General features: G+C 41.6%; 1 protein-coding gene across 2 annotated transcripts in view; it reads left to right on the top strand.

The window, feature by feature from the left end:
- Positions 1 to 3858: 3858 nt before the first annotated feature.
- The window catches only part of LOC137334782 (dynamin-1-like protein), a 49881-nt gene continuing 33021 nt past the window's right edge, over positions 3859 to 20718 (top strand). For both annotated transcript variants that reach the window (XM_067999750.1, XM_067999749.1), the window contains exons 1-2: positions 3859 to 4150; positions 9053 to 9200. In XM_067999750.1, the coding sequence (XP_067855851.1) occupies positions 4049 to 4150; positions 9053 to 9200 (250 nt within the window). In that variant the 5' untranslated portion in view covers positions 3859 to 4048. The remainder of the gene's footprint in view (positions 4151 to 9052; positions 9201 to 20718) is intronic.

Genomic DNA, 20718 nt, shown 5'->3' with positions numbered 1-20718 from the left:
GTTTGTACATTTGAATTTCTTTCAAATGGAATTTTTTTTCTGTGCTGCAATATCTGTTATTTGGGAGGGAATGAATTAAGGGAAATGTACAATGACCCATCATGGCTTTTTCATTTTGGTGGATCCCACCAAAAGGAATGAGCGGTGGGGGTGGGAGCTATAGTTTAGTCCCAAAACATCATGAATCAGTATCTTCAGAAAGATCATGCAGATGGCTACTGTGATCAGGTGACTAATTATTACATACGAGACTTTTTAAAAAAAAAACACAATTTGGAGTGGGGTTTGCCTGAGTACCCGAGGATAAACTCATAATATGAGCTTTTCTCATTATTCTTCTGGAGGTAAACAATATTCTGGATAATTTTAGATTAAAACTACTCGGTGCAAAAAAAAAATGGAAATAATAGACAATATCCCTGGGAGGAGATATTTGTAAATCAAAACATAGACTCGTAAAAAGCTGCTGTCTGTACTTCCTACTGGAAAGGATCTATTGGCAGTTGTATGGGACAATTCTATCTTGATAAGCTGTTACTCAGCTGTGCACAGATTGGCAAAGTCCAGTGCTTTCTGGGATTCAGACACTGAATTCTTGAGTTAACTTTGAAAGCAAAGATTGGTATATAGGAAAGGCCCTCAATCAGCAGCCAGTTGGAGATGGACTTTCCAGATATCTCATCTTAAGCACATCTTTTCTTGCAAGCAGACCTGATGTAACAGGTCTTGATAGACTGCAGTCAAAGATTTTTTTAAAATCCCGGTGTCTCTGGAATACTTTAGATTCAAGTACATGAGCGTTATTCCCCTTTGCAACCTCGATGTCCTGATGGACCCAGAACTGGGCTTCAAACATGTTATCTATTACCAAGGCTAATTTCACTGTTGCAACATTACCCGCCTCCACCCCGCTGCCTTATCCACACTTCTGTCACATCTAGATTCAATTTCTCCAATGCTGGCCTGCTAACCTGCGCCTTTCCTGCACCCCGCCCCCCCTCTATACAACATCTTGTCCAGAGCTCTGCCATCTACATCCTGGTCCACACAATGTCCCATTCTCCCATCACACTGTTCTTGCTAACCTACACTGTGTCTCCCTGTCTTCTACTACATTGAATTTAAAACCCTTGTCTTCATTTACAACTTCTTCCAGATGTATCATTTCCCATGCCCTCTGATCTTCTCCTGCCCTGTGCATCTCCTTATCCTGCCACATGCTGCACCATTGGTGGCAGAATCTTCAGTTGGCTCAGCCCTACTCTGGAGCTCCCTCAGCCTCCCTGCTTGTTTTCTTTCTCAGCCTTTTAAAAAAAATCTCCTTAAAGCCCATTTCTTCAACCAAGCCTTTGAACACTGCTTCCACAAAGGCTCGATATCAGATCTTTTCTTCTTCTGAATTCTATGTTAAAGGTTTACATAAGTGAAAGATGTTGAAAGCTCAACAGAAAACATACACCAATTACAGAGAGAGTAAATGGATTGAGTGAATTGCACAATACTTAACAGAAGACTGTTGGATGATATACAAGATCATTAATGAGATAATGGAGAAACATAAAAATGTAGAAATAGTGCCAGGTGAAAAGACATACAAATATAAATGTGAGACAATAGGGAAAATAAAGAGAAGAAAAAAGGCAAGCTACATATGCAGCAGATCTGAAATTAAAACAATGGTAACTTGCAAAACGCAGTGGTCTGACAGTCCCAAGATGAGGAAAAAAACAAATCAACACCCTAGGGTTGGACAAAGTGTCTCCATCCCAAATGTGAACTTGTCTTCTCTCTCCTAAACACTGACAGACTGACCCTATATCACAAGTACTTCTTGCTATAAAGAAAATGGAGGATATAGCTAAGGTCTGAAGTTACTAAACTCAGTGTTCAGAAGGGAACAAATAACCCCAAGTAAAAATTTTTTAAAAGAGGAAAATGAAACATCTGACAGCTACCCAGAACTAGTTAACTGAAATTTTAAGACATGAATGTGGCATAAAAAAATAAACATTCAAATTGGTTACATTCCACACAGCATTGCTGTGATTCGGTAACCAACCCACACTGAAACTGCAATTCAGCTGGAAGCTATAATGAAAGTGAAAATACAGATTCTCTATACTTTAAATTGGTTAGAAACAAAACAAAACTCTGCAAATTAATTTCCTGTAGTACTTCAATGCAATTTATTTAATTGTTTTGTAAATTGACTAAGCATTTCTCCATCTTGAGAAGAAAACAAATTTTAGTATTGAAAACAATGTTAGTTTGAAATTAGTATTTTTTAGAAAACATTGTCACATTGCAGAAACAATGATATGAATTGAGGTGGGAGTTTTCTTTATGCAATGAGACAGACAGTAGAATTTACATAGGATCTTAGAGTGGTTACAGCACAGAAAGAGGCCATTCGGCCCATCGAGCCCATGCCAGCTCTTTTAAAGAGCAATCCAGTTAGTCCCAGTCCCCCGTTCTCTTTCACCGTAGCCCTGCAAATTTTTTCCCTTCAATTATTTATCCGATTCCTTTTTGAAAGCCATGATTGAATCTGCTTTCAACACTCTTTCAGGCAGCGCAGCCCAGATCATAACTACTCGCTGCATAAAAAAGTTTTTCCTCATGTCGCCTTTGGTTCTTTTGCCAATCACTTTAAATCTGTATCCTCTGGTTCTTGACCCTTTGGCCAATGTGAACAGTTTCTCTTTATTTTCTTTATCTAAACCCTTCATGATTTTGAACACCTCTATCAAATCTCCTCTCAACCTTCTCTGCTCTAAGGAGAACAACCCCAACTTCTCCAGTCCATCCATGTAACTGAAGTCCCTCATCCCTGGAACCATTCTGGTAATTTTTTCCTGCACCCTCTCTAAGGCCTTCACATCCTTCCTAAAGTGCAGTGCCCAGAATTGAACACAATACTCCAGTTGTGGCCGAACCAGTGTCTTATAAAGGTTCAACATAACATCCTTGCATTTGTAGTCTATGCCTCTATTTATAAAGTCCAGGATCCCGTGTGCTTTTTTTAAACTGCTTGCTCAACCTGTCCTGCCACCTTCAAAGATTTGTGCACATATACCCCTAGGTCTCTCTGTTCCTGTATCCTCTTTAGAACTGTACCATTTATATTGCCTCTCCTCATTCCTCCTGCCAAAATGTATTAAATCGCACATCTATGCATTAAATTTCATCTGCGATGTGTCCGTCCATTCCACCAGCCTGTCTATGTCCTCTTAAAGTCTATTACTATCCTCCTCACTGTTTACTACACTTCCAAGTTTTGTGTCATCTACAGATTTGGAAATTGTACCCTGTACACCCAAGTCTAAGTCATTATAATATATATAAAACACAGTGGTCCTAGTACCGACCCCTGGGGAACACCACTGTATACCTTCTTCCAGTCTGAAAAACAACCATTCACCACTACTCTCTGTTTCCTGGCTCTTAGCCAATTCCATGCTGCCCTTTTATTCCATGGGCACCAATTTTGCTGACAAGTCCATTATGTGGCACTTTATCAAACGCCTTTTTAAAGTCCATATACACCACATCAACCGCATTGCCCTCTCTGATACTTCATCAATAAACTCAATCAAGTTAGTTAAACACGATTTGCCTTTAACAAAAACATTTAGCTAAAAAAAAACCTGACTGTCACTGGCGACGAGTAAAACTTCACAGGTCAAAACATCACAAGTCCCAGCAATGCATTCAATACGAACACAGGTTACCGAGGGAATGATGGGAGTTGTAGTTTCAGCCGGTCCTCCGTCTGCTCGCTGTGGCAGGAAGCAAACTACAACTCCCATCATGCAGTGCGCGACCCCCCCCCCCATCCTCGTCCGAGCGCTGGCGATCTGCGCGCGCGCAGTGACAGTGCTGCCGCGAGCCGAGGACAGCGGCCTGTTCCTTCTCCTGTTGGTAGGTCGAGCGGGACGGTGGCCGGTCAGCGATGGTGACAGTTTGAAACACGATAACGCTCGCTCGGCGAGAGACGTGGCGGCCTCACCCGGACACAAAGAGTTCGTTCGATTATCAGTGAGCAGCGATGGAGGCGCTGATTCCCGTCATTAACAAGCTGCAGGAAGTGTTTAACACGGTCGGGGCCGACATCATCCAACTGCCGCAGATCGTGGTGGTGGGGACACAGGTAACGAGCCCGGGGTGAAGGGGAAGCAGATGGAGCTGTCACTCACCGCGCACACACTGCTTCAGTGGGGAGTCCTGATCCAGGGGCTTTACCCAAACTCCTAGCCTGCCCTTTTCACCTGCTATGTATTTCCAGTATGTTTTTTATTTCAGATTTTTAGCACTGGTAGTGTTTTGTCTTCTATTTAAATTGATGTTTCAGTGTGTCTCAACCACAACTTTTCTGTACAAAACATTTGCAGAGGAGCCTTTGCAGAGGAGGGAAAACAGAGGAGCGGATGCCAAGCCATGTCAGAGGGTTCAGGAGAGATGACTGAAGGTGGAGTTGAATAATTGGATTTTGAGAAGGTTTCTAAGGGAGGTCGGAGAGGTAGTGAGAGAGCTCCAGAGGTTAAGGCCGAGGTGGCTAAAGATTCAGCCATCAATGGTGAAACGAAAGGGGAGGTCAGAGTTGGAGGACAGAAGTTTGAAGGAAGGGATGGGGAATAGGTTGCTGAGGTACGGAGGAGCGAGGCTGTTTATTTATCTTTTTGGGGTATAGGAAGCCAGCGTAGGTTAGTGAAGACGGGATGATCGATGTGGGGACAAAAAAATAGCTGCATTTTTGACAAGTTGGAGCTTATGGAGCGTGGACTATGGAAGGCAACAAAGAGAACATTAGAGCAATCGAATTTGGTGGTGACAGAAGTGTGGATAAGGGAGTAAGTGGTGGAGGGCTGGCAATGTTGCAGAAGTGGAAATAATTTTGGTGACTTAGTGAATGTGTAGTTTGAAGCTCAGTTCAACGTCACCAAGGTTGTACAAGGTTTTATTCAGCTGGAGTGATTGACCAGAGAGGGGATTGGAATCAGTGGGAACGGAGCAGAGTTTATGGCAGGAGCCAAAACATATGACTTTGGTCTTTCCAAAGTTTAGCTGAAGGAAGTTGTGATTTATCTAAGACTCGATTTCAGACAGACAGAGAAGTGGTTGTGGAGTCGAGAGAAGTGGCGGAGAGGTAGAATCAAGAGTTGTCTACAGATGGAAGATGGTTCCTTACCTGTGGATTGTCTCACTAAGGGGTAGCATATAGCTACGAAAGAGGAGAGCTGAAGGATAGTTGTTTTGGGGCTCAAAAGTGAGAGTGAAGGGAGAGAAGCCTTTTTTCTTATTGTCCTCTGAACATTGACGATGCTGCCAAGACCGCATTTATTGCTTATCCCTAGTTGCCCTGAGCAGGTGGTGATTGGGCTTTTTCTTGAACTGCTGCAGTCTTTGTAAAGGTGCTGCCACAATGGTGTTCATTAGGTAGGGGATTCCAGGATATTGACCCAGAGGTGATGAAGGAATATGCCTGTTAGGATGGTTTTTGACTTGGAGTGGAACTTGGAAATCAATGATAATGCACCACAGTCACAGAGGATGTAATTTGTGAGTCTCACTGTAAGCAAGTAAAATCCCCACTAGTCCCCTGATATTGATGGCCATGTGGATGGGGCAGAGCATAAAGTAAGACATTCTTGGGGACAACGTCAAGCTGATCTGCTTTGCAAGGGGAGTTAATTTTTGTGTGCTGAAGGTAAACCCATAAGGGCTCTTCTGTTCCTGAGAATTTCCTCTGTGCTAACCTTCTTTCAGGGTTCATGGGGTCACCTTGTACTGACCTTGCTACCATTTGTTTTGGGCAGGCTAAGAGTCACTGTCCTGCCATTGCTCCTGGTGATTTGGTGAGAGGGAATCCCTTTGCTGTTGCGCGCTCCGGCTTTGGGGATCCTTGTGTCAACCTTTCCTGTCTGTTAGGAGGACAGTAAAGAAAGAAGAACCAAAATAAGAGGGAAATAGTTGTTTGACATGACAGTATCTATTATCACGCCTTCAGTTCTATTAATTGCCACTCCCTTAGGTAATTTAAATGCTTTTGAGAGGAGGTTTCCACAAGTTACAGACTGTCATTTTTTCTTTTTCACACAAAAGGTAGAAATCTGGAACTCTCTTCCCCTAAAAGGCTGCGGGTACTAGGACATTCGGAGCTTTCGAAACTAAGATAGACTTTTGTTAGGTAAGGGTATCAACGGATATGGAGTTGAGGTGCAGATCAGCCATGATCTAATTGAATGGTGGAGCAGGCTTGAGGGGCTGAATGGTCTACTCCTGTTCTTAAATTCCAATGTGATCAGAAGTACTTCAATTCAAGGTGCTCCAGACCCTCATTCTCTGCTCTGGTGTCGAGGTCACTGAGCTGATAACAATGATATTTCTCCCTATATTGACCCTGTCGGGATAGGCATTATCTGATGATTAATCAGAAAAGAAGCCTTGTATTTTTTAAATGTCTGCATAATTAACACAATAACAGGGCCTCATTGTAATTGTCTTCATAGTAACACTTGGTCCTGTATTCATTTCACAATCACTATTACTTGATGATGGTTTTGGAATTTACATAGTATTTCTACCAGTTTTAGAATGTGATTTCAGTAAGAAATCCCAGTTTTTATTCTCACTCCTTAACTCTTGCCCAGGTTACTGTATTAATGAGATAACTTTTCTTGTAAATTTCTGATCTGCAAGCTTACCATATTGTTATGCTGCTGTGTGAGTTGCATGACTAGATATTTCAATCATGGGGGTGTCATAATAACAAGACAGCTAATTGTTGCTGCTGCCTCTTGCTCACACACAGCAACAATGAGCTAAGGATCATAGAATTTTACAGTGAAAAAAGAGGTTATTGGCCCATTGCGCCTGTACCAGCTCACTGTCCCATCCCCCATCTTGTTTAAACTTTTCTTTTTTAAATATGTATCCACTTCCCTTTTAAGATCTATTATGGATTCAGCTTCTAGCAATATTTCTGGTATGGCATTCAAAACCTTTGCATAAAAAAATCTCCTGACTTCTCCCTTCATTCCTTTGATAAACTTATGCTCCCATAACTTCACTGACCAATGGAAATACTTTTCCCCTGTTTAACCTTATCAAAACCCTTCATAACACCATCATCAGGTCTCCTTTTTACATTCTCTGTTTCAGTGAAAAGAGCCCCAATTTCTCCAGACTTAGTTTTCATTCCTGATATCATAGAATCATAGAAACGTTACAGCACAGAAGGAGGCCATTTGGCCCATCGAGTCTGCGCCAGCTCTATGCAAGAGCAATCCAGCTAGTCCCACCCTTCCCCCGTAGCCCTGCAAATTTTTTCCTTTCAAGTACTTATCCAGTTCCCTTTTGAAGGCCATGATTGAATCTGCTTCCACCACCCCCTCGGGCATCTTAGTAAATCTCTGCTGTACCCCCTCCATGGTGCTCAAAACAGGCCACCATATTCTAAGTGTGGCCTAACCAAATCTAAAATAAATTATTACGTTGAAATTACAGAGCTGTTGAAGGTGTTGAAACAATGTTGTGAAGTAATCTGACTATATAAAGGGAAGGTTATATATAAGCATGTTGTTCAGATGTGTCTGTAGCTAATGAACCACAAGATTGTTATGAAGTTCAGCAGCACCCTGTAGGTATATTCTGTAATATATTGAGTTGTTTATTCATGTGATGCCCTCTATGTTTACATTCTACACCATAATCACTTTTATCACCACCTCAATTACATCATAATGCTGCCACCATGCTCAGTGTACCCACCACACAACAATAAGAAGAGTTCAAAACAAAAACAGTATTAAAGATACTACACAGTCTCCAGGAACACAATTAAATATCTCAATTGTTTTTTAAAAAAACAGAAACCGTGGTCTCGGCAGAAAATTCAATGCTGTCAAACACGGTCCCACTCTGACATAATACAACACAACTTGCATTTATATAACACCTTTAACGTAGTAAAATGTCCCAAGGAGCATTATCAGACAAAATTTTGACACAGCCAAATAAAGAGATATTAGGACAGGTGATCAAAAGCATGGTTAAAGAGGTAGGTTTTAAGGAGCAATTTAAAGGAGGAGGGAGAGGCGGCGCGGCTTGGGGAGGGAATTCCAGAGCTTAGGGCCTAGGCAGCTGAAGGCACGGCCATCAGTGGTGGAGCAAAGCAAATCGGGGATGTACAAAAGGCCAGAATTAGAGGAGCGCAGAGATCTCGGAGGGTTGTACGGCTGGAGGAGGTTACAGAGATAGAGAGGGGCGAAGCCTTGGAGGGATTTGAACACAAGGATAAGAATTTTAAAATGGAGGTGTTGCTGTACCGGGAGCCAATGTAGGTCACCGAGCACAGGGTGATGGGTGAACAGGACTTGGTGCGATTTAGGATACAGGCAGCTGAGCTTTAGATGAGCTCAAGTTTACGGGTGGAAGGCCGGTCAGGAGAACATTGGAATATTCAAATCTGGAGGTAACAAAGGCATGGATGAGGGTTTCAGCAACAGATGAGCTACGGCAGGGACAGAGACAGGCGATATTATGGAGTAATATCAAAGTAGGTGGTCTTGGTGATGGAGAGGATATGGGGTCGGAAGCTCAGCTCAGTTAGTTGACAAATGCAGAAACATTTTGAAATACGACAACTGATGGAAAGAGATTGGATAACCATTTGCTTCACAAGCAAAATTTATATAGATTTCCTTAAATTATTTGAATTTTTAAATGCAACTTTAAAAACATTTTTTTCCCCAGTTTTTCTATATTTGTTTTCCTCAATTCTGTCACTTTGCAGCTGTGTTGATACCCACGTGAACGAGATCATCCCTTTCTCCTGCTGAAGTGAACTAAATGAAAGGGATATTCATTGTTTCACTGGAATTGGCCTCAAGTTAACTAAGTATTGGATGAGGTAGTTGGAACATGCCCAACTTCTCCAGAATATGTTTCTTCCAAAGGCAAAGATGGCAATTGGAGCAAACCCTGTACATCACAAACTTGAATCTCGTACTTTTTTTTTAACAGACTGTTTCTGTTCTCTAACTCTTGACAGAGCAGTGGAAAAAGCTCAGTACTGGAGAGTCTGGTGGGAAGGGACTTGCTCCCCAGAGGTACCGGCATTGTCACTCGAAGGCCACTAGTTCTGCAGCTAGTGAATGTTTCTCCCGAGGAACAGCAGAAAGCAGTGGGAGATGATAACGGTATGATTTTTCTTCTAATTTGTGTTGTGTTTATTTACATAAAGGCTGTCGAGCTGGCTTTGAGGACAGGTGTGTGAGAATAATGATGCTGGCTTTGTAAGATTGTACCCTATGCTGAATCTAAACTCCCAAAAATTCCAAACCATGTCTGGAAACTGTTACTCCAGTTTTCTTTTCTTATATGTCTGAGACTGGAAACTCAATAGCATGAGAGTCAGAAATGTGCCCCAGCACTGCTGTTGAGTTGCAGAGTTTAATCTTTTCTCTTGCTTTTTTAAAAATTCCCTTTTTGTTTCTTCAATTTATTAATCTTAATCCTGTAAATTTATACTCCTTTGAGCATTAAGAATGGTCAGTATAGTATGGGAATAGTTCACAGCAACTTCGATTGAAGTGCTCTATTTCCTACACTCTAGCCCCTAATGCTTCATTTTTGTTTACTGAAATTGTTTTTTGCTGATCTTTTTTTGGCAGAAATATTGAATAGTTACTTTGCTTCAGTATTTACCACTGAGATTAACCAGGTGGGCATGACATTAGAAGAAGAGACCTGCCACATGCAGTCGTGAATGGTGGTGGACAATTAAACAACTAACGGGAGGAGGAGGCTCTGTAAGCATCCCCATCCTCAATGATGGCAGAGTGAGTGCAAAAGACAAGGCTGAAGCGTTTGCCAGATGTGCTGAGTGGATGATCCATCTCTGCCTCCTCCCGATATCCCCACCATCACAGAAGCCAGTCTTCAGCCAATTTGATTCACTCCACGTGATATCAAGAAACGGCTGAGTGCACTGGATACAACAAAGGCTATGGGCCCCGACAGCATCTCGGCTGTAGTGCTGAAGACTTGTGCTCCAGAACTAGCCGCGCCTCTAGCCAAACTGTTCCAGTACAGCTACAACACTGATATCTACCCGACAATGTGGAAAATTGCCCAGGTATGTCCTGTTCATAAAAAACAGGACAAATCCAATCCGGCCAATTACCGTCCCATCAGTCTACTCTCAATCATCAGCAAAGTGATGGAAGGTGTTGTTGACAGTGCTATCAAGCGGCACTTACTCACCAATACCTTGCTCACCGATGCTCAGTTTGCGTTTCGCCAGGACCACTCGGCTCCAGACCTCATTACAGCCTTGGTCCAAACATGGACAAAAGAGCTGAATTCCAGAGGTGAGGTGAGAGTGACTGCCCTTGACATCAAGGCAGCATTTGACCGAGTGTGGCACCAAGGAGCCCTAGTAAAATTGAAGTCAATGGGAATCAGGGGGAAAACTCTCCAGTGGCTGGAGTCATACCTAGCACAAAGGAAGATGGTAGTGGTTGTTGGAGGCCAATCATCTCAGCCCCAGGGCATTGCTGCAGGAGTTCCTCAAGGCAGTGTCCTGGGCCTAACCATCTTCAGCTGCTTCATCAATGACCTTAATTCCATCATAAGGTCAGAAATGGGGATGTTTGCTGATGATTGCACAGTGTTCAGTTGCATTCACAACCCCTCAGATAATGAAGCAGTCCGTGCCCGCATGCAACAAGACCTGGACAACATCCAGCCTTGGGCTGATAAGTGGCAAGTAACATTTGCTCCAGACAAGTGCCAGGCAATGACCATCTCCAACAAGAGAGAGTCTAACCACCTTCCCTTGACATTCAACGGCATTACCATCGCCGAATCCCCCACCATCAACATCCTGGGGGTCACCATTGACCAGAAACTTAACTGGACCAGCCACATAAATACTGTGGCTTCAAGAGCAGGTCAGAGGATGGGTATTCTGCGACGAGTGACTCACCTCCTGACTCCCCAAAGCCTTTTCACCATCTACAAAGCACAAGTCAGGAGTGTGATGGAATACTCTCCACTTGCCTGGATGAGTGCAGCTCCGACAACACTCAAGAAGCTCGACACCATCCAGGACAAAGCAGCCCGCTTGATTGGCATCCCATCCACCACCCTAAACGTTCACTCCCTCCACCACCGGCGCACAGTGGCTGCAGTGTGTACCATCCACAGGGTGCACTGCAGCAACTCGCCAAGGCTTCTTCGTCAGCACCTCCCAAACCCGCGATCTCTACCACCTAGAAGGACAAGGGCAGCAGGCACATGGGAACAACACCACCTGCACGTTCCCCTCCAAGTCACACACCATCTCGACTTGAAAATATATCGCCGTTCCTTCATCATCCTGGTCAAAATCCTGGAACTCCCTACCTAACAGCACTGTGGGAGAACCTTCACCACACGGGCTGCAGAGATTCAAGAAGACGGCTCACCACCACTTTCTCAAGGGCAATTACGGATGGGCAATAAATGCTGGCCTTGCCAGTGACGCCCACATGCCATAAATGAATTTTAAAAAAGATAATTGATAAACTAATTAAACTTAGGGAGGATAAAATCCTATGTCCGGATGGATTGCATCCACGAATATTAAAAGAAGTTAGAGTGGAGATAGCAGAGACACTATTACATATATATATAAAAATTCATTCGAAATGGTAATAGTGCCAGAGGACTGGCGGACAGCTAATGTTATTCCTATATTTAAAAAGGGAGATAGACTAAGCCCAGGGAACTGTAGACCAGTTAGCTTAACGTTGGTGGTGGGAAAGATAATTGAATCTTTACTCAAATATGTAATAGAAAAATATCTGGAGAACAAAAATACAATAAAGAATAGTCGGCATGGATTTCAGAAGGGAGAGTCATGCTTGACTAACCTTATTGAATTCTTGAAGAAGTAACTGAAAGAGTGAACAAGGGTAATGTAGTAGATGTAATATATTTGGATTTTCAAAAGGCCTTCGATAAGGTACCGCATTGTAGACTCATGACTAAGGTCAGAGCAAGTGGAGTCGGGGGACCTGTAGCAGAATGGATAGCAAACTGGCTATAAAACAGAAAACAGAGAGAAGGAGTTAAGGGTATGTACTCAGACTGGCAAAAGGTGGGAAATGGTATTCCACAGGGATCAGTGCTGGGACCACTGTTGTTCACAGTTTACAGTAACTATTTGGATTCGGGAATCAGAAGCATGTTTTCACAAATCGCGGACTACGCCAATTTGGGGGGTGAAGTTAATACAAAGGAAGAATGCATCACATTGCAAGAGGGCATTAATAAATTTGCAGAATGGGTGTGTATTGGCAAATGAATTTCAATATAGATAAGTGTGAGGTAGTGTGTTTTGGTAGGAAGAATAAGGAGGCCAGGTACTACTTGAATAATAAATCTAAATGGGTTAGAGGAGCAAAGGGATCTAGGGGTACAGATACACAAATCATTAAAAGTAGTGACGCAGGTTACTAAGGCCATAAAAAAGGCAAATCAAGCACCGGGGTTCATTTCTAGAGAGATAGAATTGAAAAGCAGAGAAGTTATGATAAACTTGTATAGAACCTTGGTTAGACCACACTTGGAGTACTATGCACAGTTCTGGTCTCCATATTATAGAAAGGATATAGGTGCATTGGAGCGGGTGCAAAAAAGATTCACAGGGATGATACCAGAACTGAGAGGATATACTTATCAGGAAAGGCTCAATAGATGGGGCTCTTCTCTCTCGAAAAGAGAAGGCTGAGAGGTGACCAGATTGAGGTCTTTAGGATAATGAAAGGGTTTTATATGATAGATGTAGAAAAAACATTTCCACTTGCAGGGGAGTCCAAAACTAGAGGTCATATAAATATAAAATAGTCGCTAATAAATCCAATAGGGAATTCAGGAGAAACATCTTTACCCAAAGGGTGGTAAGAATGTTGAACATGCTACCACAAGGAACATAGGAACAGGAGTAGGCCATTTAGCCCTTCGAGCCTGTTCCACCATTCAGTGAGATCATGACTGATCTGTGACCTAACACCATATACCCACCTTAGCCCCATATCCCTTAATACCTTTAGTTAACAAAGATTTATCAATCTCAGATTTAAAATTAACAATTGAGCTAGCATCAATTACTGTTTGTGGAAGAGAGTTCCCAACTTCTGCCACCCTTTGCCTGTAGATGTGTTTTCTAACTTCACTCCTGAAAGTCCTGGCTCTAATTTTCAGGCTATGTCCCCTAGTCCTAGTCTCCACAACCAGCGGAAATAGTTTTTCTCTATCTACCCTATCAGTTCCCCTTAATATCTTGAAAACTTCGATCAAATCACCCCTTAATCTTCTAAATTCCAGGGATTACATCCCTAGTTTGTGTAATCTCTCCTCGTAATTTAACCCAGGTATCATTATAGTTAAGTCAAATAGAATAGATTCATTTAAGGGGAAACTAGATAAGCACATGAAGGAAAAAGGAATAGAAGGGTAGGCTGATTAGGTTAGATGAATTTGGGAGGGAGGAGGCTCGTGTGGAGCATGAATGCTGGCATAGACCAATTGGGCCAAATGGTCTGTTTCTGTGCTGAGGTTTCATGTAACTCAACGATTTTCTTTCATTGCTTCCTGCAGCCGTTCATTTCCTGCTGGGTAATGGTTTCATTGGTGCCAGGTGCCCTCTGATACCTCGGCCAAATGCCATTCTTTATGTGTGAGACTAAACAATGTTGGCAGGCTGTTCAGCTCCAGAGCATCAATACTGATCCAGTCCTCACCCGATGTTCACACATATGTGGCCACTTCCAGCAGAGCCATGAGATAGGGCTAGAATTTGGAACCATGGCCAGTTTTAAAAAATCTTTTTGTTCCTGTTTTCCGCCCGCCCCCCATTAACTCTATGCAGACCAGTGATTGAATTGGTCAGCTAATTACTACCTTAAACAACTATCCAATTGGTGCTGGGGCAGGGCTCACAGTGTTTCGCTCTCAAAGTTATCTATTAACAAAAAAAAGTAGACCAGAGATGATATGGGTTGTAGCAAACCACTCATTTAAATATAGATTTGTGCCAATTAGTTGCCTATGTAAATGTGCTGAATAAAAATGATTGGTTTCAGGTGACATCTGGTGAACTGTGAAAAAGCCTCATAATATAGCGTACCGAGACTTCCAAAAAGTCTTTGGCAAAGTTCTGCACAAAAGGCTGCTATGTAAGCTTAAAGTGGTGGGCATTCAAGGTAAAACCTGGAGTAGGGATCAAAAAAATTGCCTGAAGGAAAGGAAACAGCAGATGGAACCTAACTAAGACTGCCTTGGTGGAGAGCAGTTCTATTCTGATGTGTGAATGCAATAATTCAACCTCTTAGGAAATTCTTTTGTTTTTCTGTGCAACTCACATCATCTCATACAGTGTTTATATTATGGAACTACTTCCACTGGAATATGATGAGGTTGGCTACGTTCCAAGTTTGCTTACATTTCGAGGAGGATTAGAGATTGGAGCAACATCAGAACAGCTGTGCATGCACAGGGTTTGCACATGCGCAGGCCCTCTAAAACTGAATGTATATAGCATGTTGTATTTCCCAAAGACAAAGCCTTAATCAAAATAATTCTTTGAAAGGAGGATGGCAGCATAAAAACTATAATTTCCTGCTTGATCAATGACTCATGTATTATGGAAATTTCCAGAAAATACTCCATTACAGATTGATAACCAGGGTATTTTATATAATAGATGATTATTGTCATGCAGCATAAGCCATGAAGTGCAATGTGAATGTACTTGAAGCAAAATAGTAATGTAGTTATTCTTTTGCTTAATAACCCTGTAATGGTATCAAAGTGACATATCAGAATGGTGACTAGTCCACAAAGTCTTGTGTATATGCACAAATTTTACTTCCCAGTGTCATGCTTTTTAGTAACAGGGCTTTATGTCAACATTTATCATTGTAGCTGCTATTGTAAATATTTTATAATGACATTTCTCTGTAAACAATTGCCTATCATGGCTTGTTGATGAACCAATCAAATCGCTTAATTTTTTTTGAAAATTGTTTTGGCCGCTATCTTTTCTGAGTAACGGAAATTTCTAAATTCCAAAATAAGCTATTAAACATAAAAATACATATGCCACAATAACATGATTAAATATATCCATCGAATTGTTTTTTTGTATTTTTAATACCCTTATTAAAGTTTTTAGTTGAAAGATCAGCCTCTTCCAAATGCCTGATACGGACGTGATATTTGTATCCAGAGCAATACTCTGACAGCTGAAGGTAGGTTCTGCAGTTTGAACATGTCCAGTGTGCACAATTCCAGGAAACAATCGCAAAACACCATATTTAATGTTTTCAGATAATTCTTGGAAAGTTACAAGCCTGGGATTCCTCCCCCTGCTCCCCCAAGTGCTGTCAGGCCCATTCTTTCCCCTTTCATTCATAGCTGACAACACCAAGAATCCACAGTGCTGATGGACCAGAGGATTCCCTCGTGTTTCCAAACTCTAGGACCTCTACCCCAGGTCTACCAAAGCCTAGAACCACCCTCAGGTCTACAAGCCAAGGACTATCTCCCAGGTTGACTAAAGCCCAGGACCACCTCCAGTGAAGCTAAACTTCATTCCACCTGCCCAGTGCTCCTAAATATCAGATATTTAATTCCAACTGGTACATCTTGTATAGCATCTTGCTATATAGTCTCAGCTTTAAAACTGATCAGAACTAAAAATTAAACATATGTAGATAAAGAATATGCAGAATATTGGATAGAGTCATAAAGTTAGATTCCAAACCATCTGTAAAATCCCAGAATACTATTTAATAAAAATGAAATTTGTCTTTTCAGTCACTAAATCAGTGGTCCTGATGCTATCACCTATATGACACAAACATCCTGTATCCTCCGACTTGCTTTAAGTAATGCCATGAGAGATCTGGTTGTTAGTTCAAATTCAGCTGGTGACCACATCTGTTTGAAATTGAATCTAAGTAATGAAAATTAGATATATTTTTAAAAAGTGCTTCTACACTGCAGTGAAAGAGTTTGGGCACATTATCAATTGAAAGAAATAAACCACTTTTTTGAAATTCTACAGTAAACAGCATAGTAATCCCCACAGATTGCTCCGGCTTCTGCACTTTTCTTCCTGGTTGTTAAGAATGGTCAAGTGATTGTCAAACAGTCAAATATGAGAGACTACTGCAGCTGAGATTAGCTAACTCAGCAAAGACTGGGATTGTACCTGAGACAATCCTGGAATGTTTAGCTACTGACTTAAATAGTTGATCCACGGTGTATGGAAGCAGGTGCAAGAATACGGTCCAGACTTTATACAAAGATATGAGGCTGGTTACTTTTCTTTTCTAGATTTCCAGCATTTGCAGTTTTCCTTTTTATCTCTACACTGGCAACTATAAGCTTGAGTTTGACCTTCTTCTGGAGAAGCAGCATGCTGTTGCTTTCAAATTAGGTAAACTAGATAATAGATCAGGAAGGAATACTGCAGAGATTTTCACTTCATGGAAGGTGTAAATCATGAATGAGCTCTTGGATTAAATGATCTCCCTGCACACCATGACCCAAACCCATGATTTTATGGTGTAGTTTGCTTTTTCAGGACTTTAGTTCATACTGTACATGATTATATTGAAGAACTTAAGTCCATTACTAAGATCAGAATTGATCCCAAACTCATCCATTGCCTTCTAGGACTCCAGTAAATCTTCTCACTCCCTTCAGTCACAATCATAGCCTTCATTCCTTACTCCTTACCTATGATCCTCCCCTGGTCCAGAGTTTTGGTTGTCAGATACTGGTCAGTAAGGATAACTGATAGTAGACAACTAGTCCACTACATGTGCAGGGTTTAGTTACTGTCACCAAAGAAATCTTCAATCATTTGAAAATTGTTGGAATGTTAAATATGTTTTTAAATGCTTTACCAATATTCTTGGTTTTTTAAAATTTCTATTAATGCCTTAAATGACAAAAATATTCTAAAGTGTTTGAGATGAAGCTTAAGCTGCATAAACCTTTTTCTTCTCCACCAGATAATCTGTGTACAGTATCTGTTGTATCAGTCTTTCACTCTGCATGCAGGAGAAAGTATTTCATGACCTAAGCAACTCGTAAGCTGACACCCACTTAACCTTTCTCTCTGCTGTTTCTCTAACTACAGACACAGTCATGTGGAAAAATTCTGGCCAATTTTACAAAGGTTTCCACTTAGTCTTGTTTCCCTGTTTCTGTGTGTCTTGCCTGTTCTCTGCATGGCTTTGGATCATTCTCTAATCATTCACCACCAAAGTGTAACCATTTGGGTTTTGCAATACATAGAAACCTGTCTGAAATTCATTGTGGTTGATGTGAATATTTTAAAAGGGGACATTGTCAGGTTAGAGTGTCGTGTGGTGGGCGCAGCTTATAGCCTTTAGTTTCCACATGACAATTTCCCCATCTCAGCTATGATGTGTAGTAGCAGTGGTCCCCAATTCACTGGAAACCTTATCACAGGGCAAGTAAATGTAGCCAGCTCTGATATAACTCCTAGTAGAGCAGCATTGGCAGAAGCCTGGGAGTACATTGTTCACTACCTATATAAAGGAGTAGCCACAAATAAAATAATTTTAAATATAAGTAATTGATGTAACATTTTATGCACATGAGCAGGGGAACCCAATTTTTCAGCACTTGGAATACATTAGTGATTATCCAGGTCTGCTGCAATATTTACAGCAACAATGTTTTTAACTCATTTCACTTGACTCTCTTTTAAAATAAATTGTTGCAATGACAGCTAAGATCAATTCATGTGGTTGCTGAAATTTTCTATACTTCCTGTTTGCATGCAAGAATTTCTGGCTTACTGGTTAGATATTCCAAATGCCAATGCCCATTTTAAAGTATGCAAAATCTTTGTATAATGAGAAAAGAAAACAAATTGTGAATTGCCATCCATTGCAGGTGTACTACATAGCAGAATATTGAATTTGGTGGTTCATTATGGAGGTGGTCCCTTTGTGTAGTTACTTTGTATTATGCTTTGCAATTCTTTGCTCTGATTTTCCTTTTGTGTCGATCATTATTCCATGCTCAAACCAAACAAAATACACAAAAGTGTCTTTGCTCAAAGTTTAAAACACTTGTATGTTTGTATCATCATGTAATGTAAATCTTTGAGAGTGCTTCCTGTTACTGAGTGGAATTGTCTTTAATACAACAACATGGTTGATTAATCCTATAGCTTATATATCCTGGTGTTCTATTAAAAAAAGAAGCAGAATTTTCAGATGTAGCAGGGTGTGAGAAACAGGACAGGCAGATTATAGGTATCCTCCATGTGTTAGTAATTTGGTGATCACCAAAGCAATAACTTTCAGTGCAGAGGACCCAAGAATGACATTGATGTGAATCAGTCTCAAAATATCTCATTTAGTAGAATTACTGAAATATTGTCATTGTATGCTTTTTTGGCATGTTTTCAGTTTTCTGAAGAAACAGGAGAAAATGTCACCAAAGGAAAGGCAAAGGAAAAAAAATGCGCAGTACACAGGGAAATTTTGATTATGGTCTGGCACCACTAACTTGTTGTCTGACTTATGGAATCCACACCTGCTAAAATTGTCTGTTTCAGGCCATTGGATCTAGGGTGTAGTAGTGAACTGTAGTATTGTTGTATCTATTACCTGCCTTGAGGGAGCTTTTAAAATCTACACAGCTCACTGGGACCCTCTTGTGGCTGGGCTGATGCATGACTCAGGGAGTCTATAAATAGTTTTTTAATTAAGTTACGCAGGTGTCCTGCCCAATCATAGAATCAGAAATCATAGCATAGGTGGAGGCAATTCAGCCTATTGTGCCTGTGCCAGTGCTAGCTTTCAACTGGAGCTATCTACTCTAATCCAATTTCCCTGCTCTTTCCATGCATCTTTTTAATACTTATCCAATTCCCTTTTAAATTATATATTCTCAATAGCCTCTTCAGTGTTGTAACAACCTTCTGTGTGGGAAAAGTCTCATCTAAGTTCCCCCTTTGTTCATTCAAGATTATTCTCATTCTGTGACACCTTGTTATTGATTCACCAACAAGCAGAAACAATCTTTCGCTTTTTACCTCTAATTTTGAAAGCCTCTATTAGATTCCCCCCTTACAATTTACATTTCTATAACATTTATTATGTACAAAGAGACATCTCAGAGCCCTCAATTGGGTGGTGGATAGGAAGTGGGCGCAGATTGGAGGTCGGGGCTGGGGGCGAATGAAGGTCAGAAGAGTCTTCGGGTTGCTTTGTTTGTTTGAATATAGTCAAAAAGGAGGGTCTTTAATTAGATTTTGAAGGCAGGGGGTGAGGTTGCAAGATGGAGATCCTGAGGGTGGATATTCCAGATGGCAGGAGTAAGCTGGCTGAAGCAGCAACCACTAATGGAGCACAGGGACTGGGGAACAAGAAGTCAGACTGTGTTAGAGGACTAGAGGGTGTGCTCAGGGACATGGGGCTAAAGGAGGAGATCACAGAGGTAAGGAGGGTGAGACTGGTGGGATTTGAAGGTGAATCTGTGACACAGGGAGCCAGTGGAACTTGATGGACATGCAGGCCTTAGTGCTGCAGCACTTTGGATGGTTTGTACTTTATCAATACTATAAGTAGGGAGGCCAGCCACAGAAAGTATTTGGAGAGGTCTAGTTGCAAGGTGATCAAATCATGTATTAGGGTTTGGCAGTGGAGGGGAGGGATAGGGTCAGAAGTAGATGATGTTGCAGAGGTTGTAAGAAAGACAGATTGGATGTGACGTAGGAAGTTGAGTTTGATATTGCGCAATTTAACAAGTTTCTGTACCTTTGGGCTGAGGCTGAGTTGACAGCCAGAGAGATAGATGGAGTTGTTGCCAGAAGGGTGTAGTTATTTGAGAGCGAAACAGGATGGCTTTCTTTTGCTGACATTAAACTGGAGGAAGTTTTGGCTCATCCAGGTCCTAATGTTGGATAGGCAATTTGAGATGTTGGTAACAGCCATGGGGTCAATGGAGGAGGCAGCAAGGTGGAGCTGAGTGTCATCAACATAGATGTGAAAGCTGGCCCCACACTTCTGGATAATTTTACCAAAAAGTAGCATGCAAATGATCGAGAGAGCCAAGGCTGGAACCCATAGGTGACTATGCGGGTGCAGGAGGAAAAACAGCTTGAGGCACTTTATCAGTTAGAAATGGAACCAGGAGAGGACATTGCTATGGAGATAGATTCTGGAGGAGACACATTCAAGGAGGATGGAGTGGGTTGCAGTGGTCAAGGAGGAAGAAAAGGGGAAAGGTCATGGAAGATGAGGAGGAACAATGAACCGGAGTAGTAGTTGCATAAAAGCTGGAGTGCAATTGGGGGGATGGTCTGAGAATGGCTATTGGCTCTCTGTCGCACAGCATGTGACACCAGATAGGTGGGATCCTCAGGAAGAAGTAGTCTATCCTGGAGTATAATTTATGTGGGTTTGATAAATTCCTTCTCTGTGGAGCATAGGGTCCACAAGATATCGGCCAGGCTCAATACATTGCATTGCCTTTGGGTTGCTTTGGCTGTTTGTTCTAGGTGCCTTGTATTTTGGGAGCCTGTCCCTTTTGAGGGTGGAGGGAAATGTTCAAATCTCCACCCCTGATCACTGTGTCTTCCTTATATGGGATGAGTGTGAGGAATGCTCATGTGAG

The sequence above is a fragment of the Heptranchias perlo genome, chromosome 18, assembly GCF_035084215.1.
Source record: "Heptranchias perlo isolate sHepPer1 chromosome 18, sHepPer1.hap1, whole genome shotgun sequence".
In the NCBI taxonomy this organism is placed as follows: Eukaryota; Metazoa; Chordata; class Chondrichthyes; order Hexanchiformes; family Hexanchidae; genus Heptranchias; species Heptranchias perlo.
Note: the sequence above shows the minus strand (reverse complement) of the source record. Positions and strands in the feature narration are given on the sequence as shown.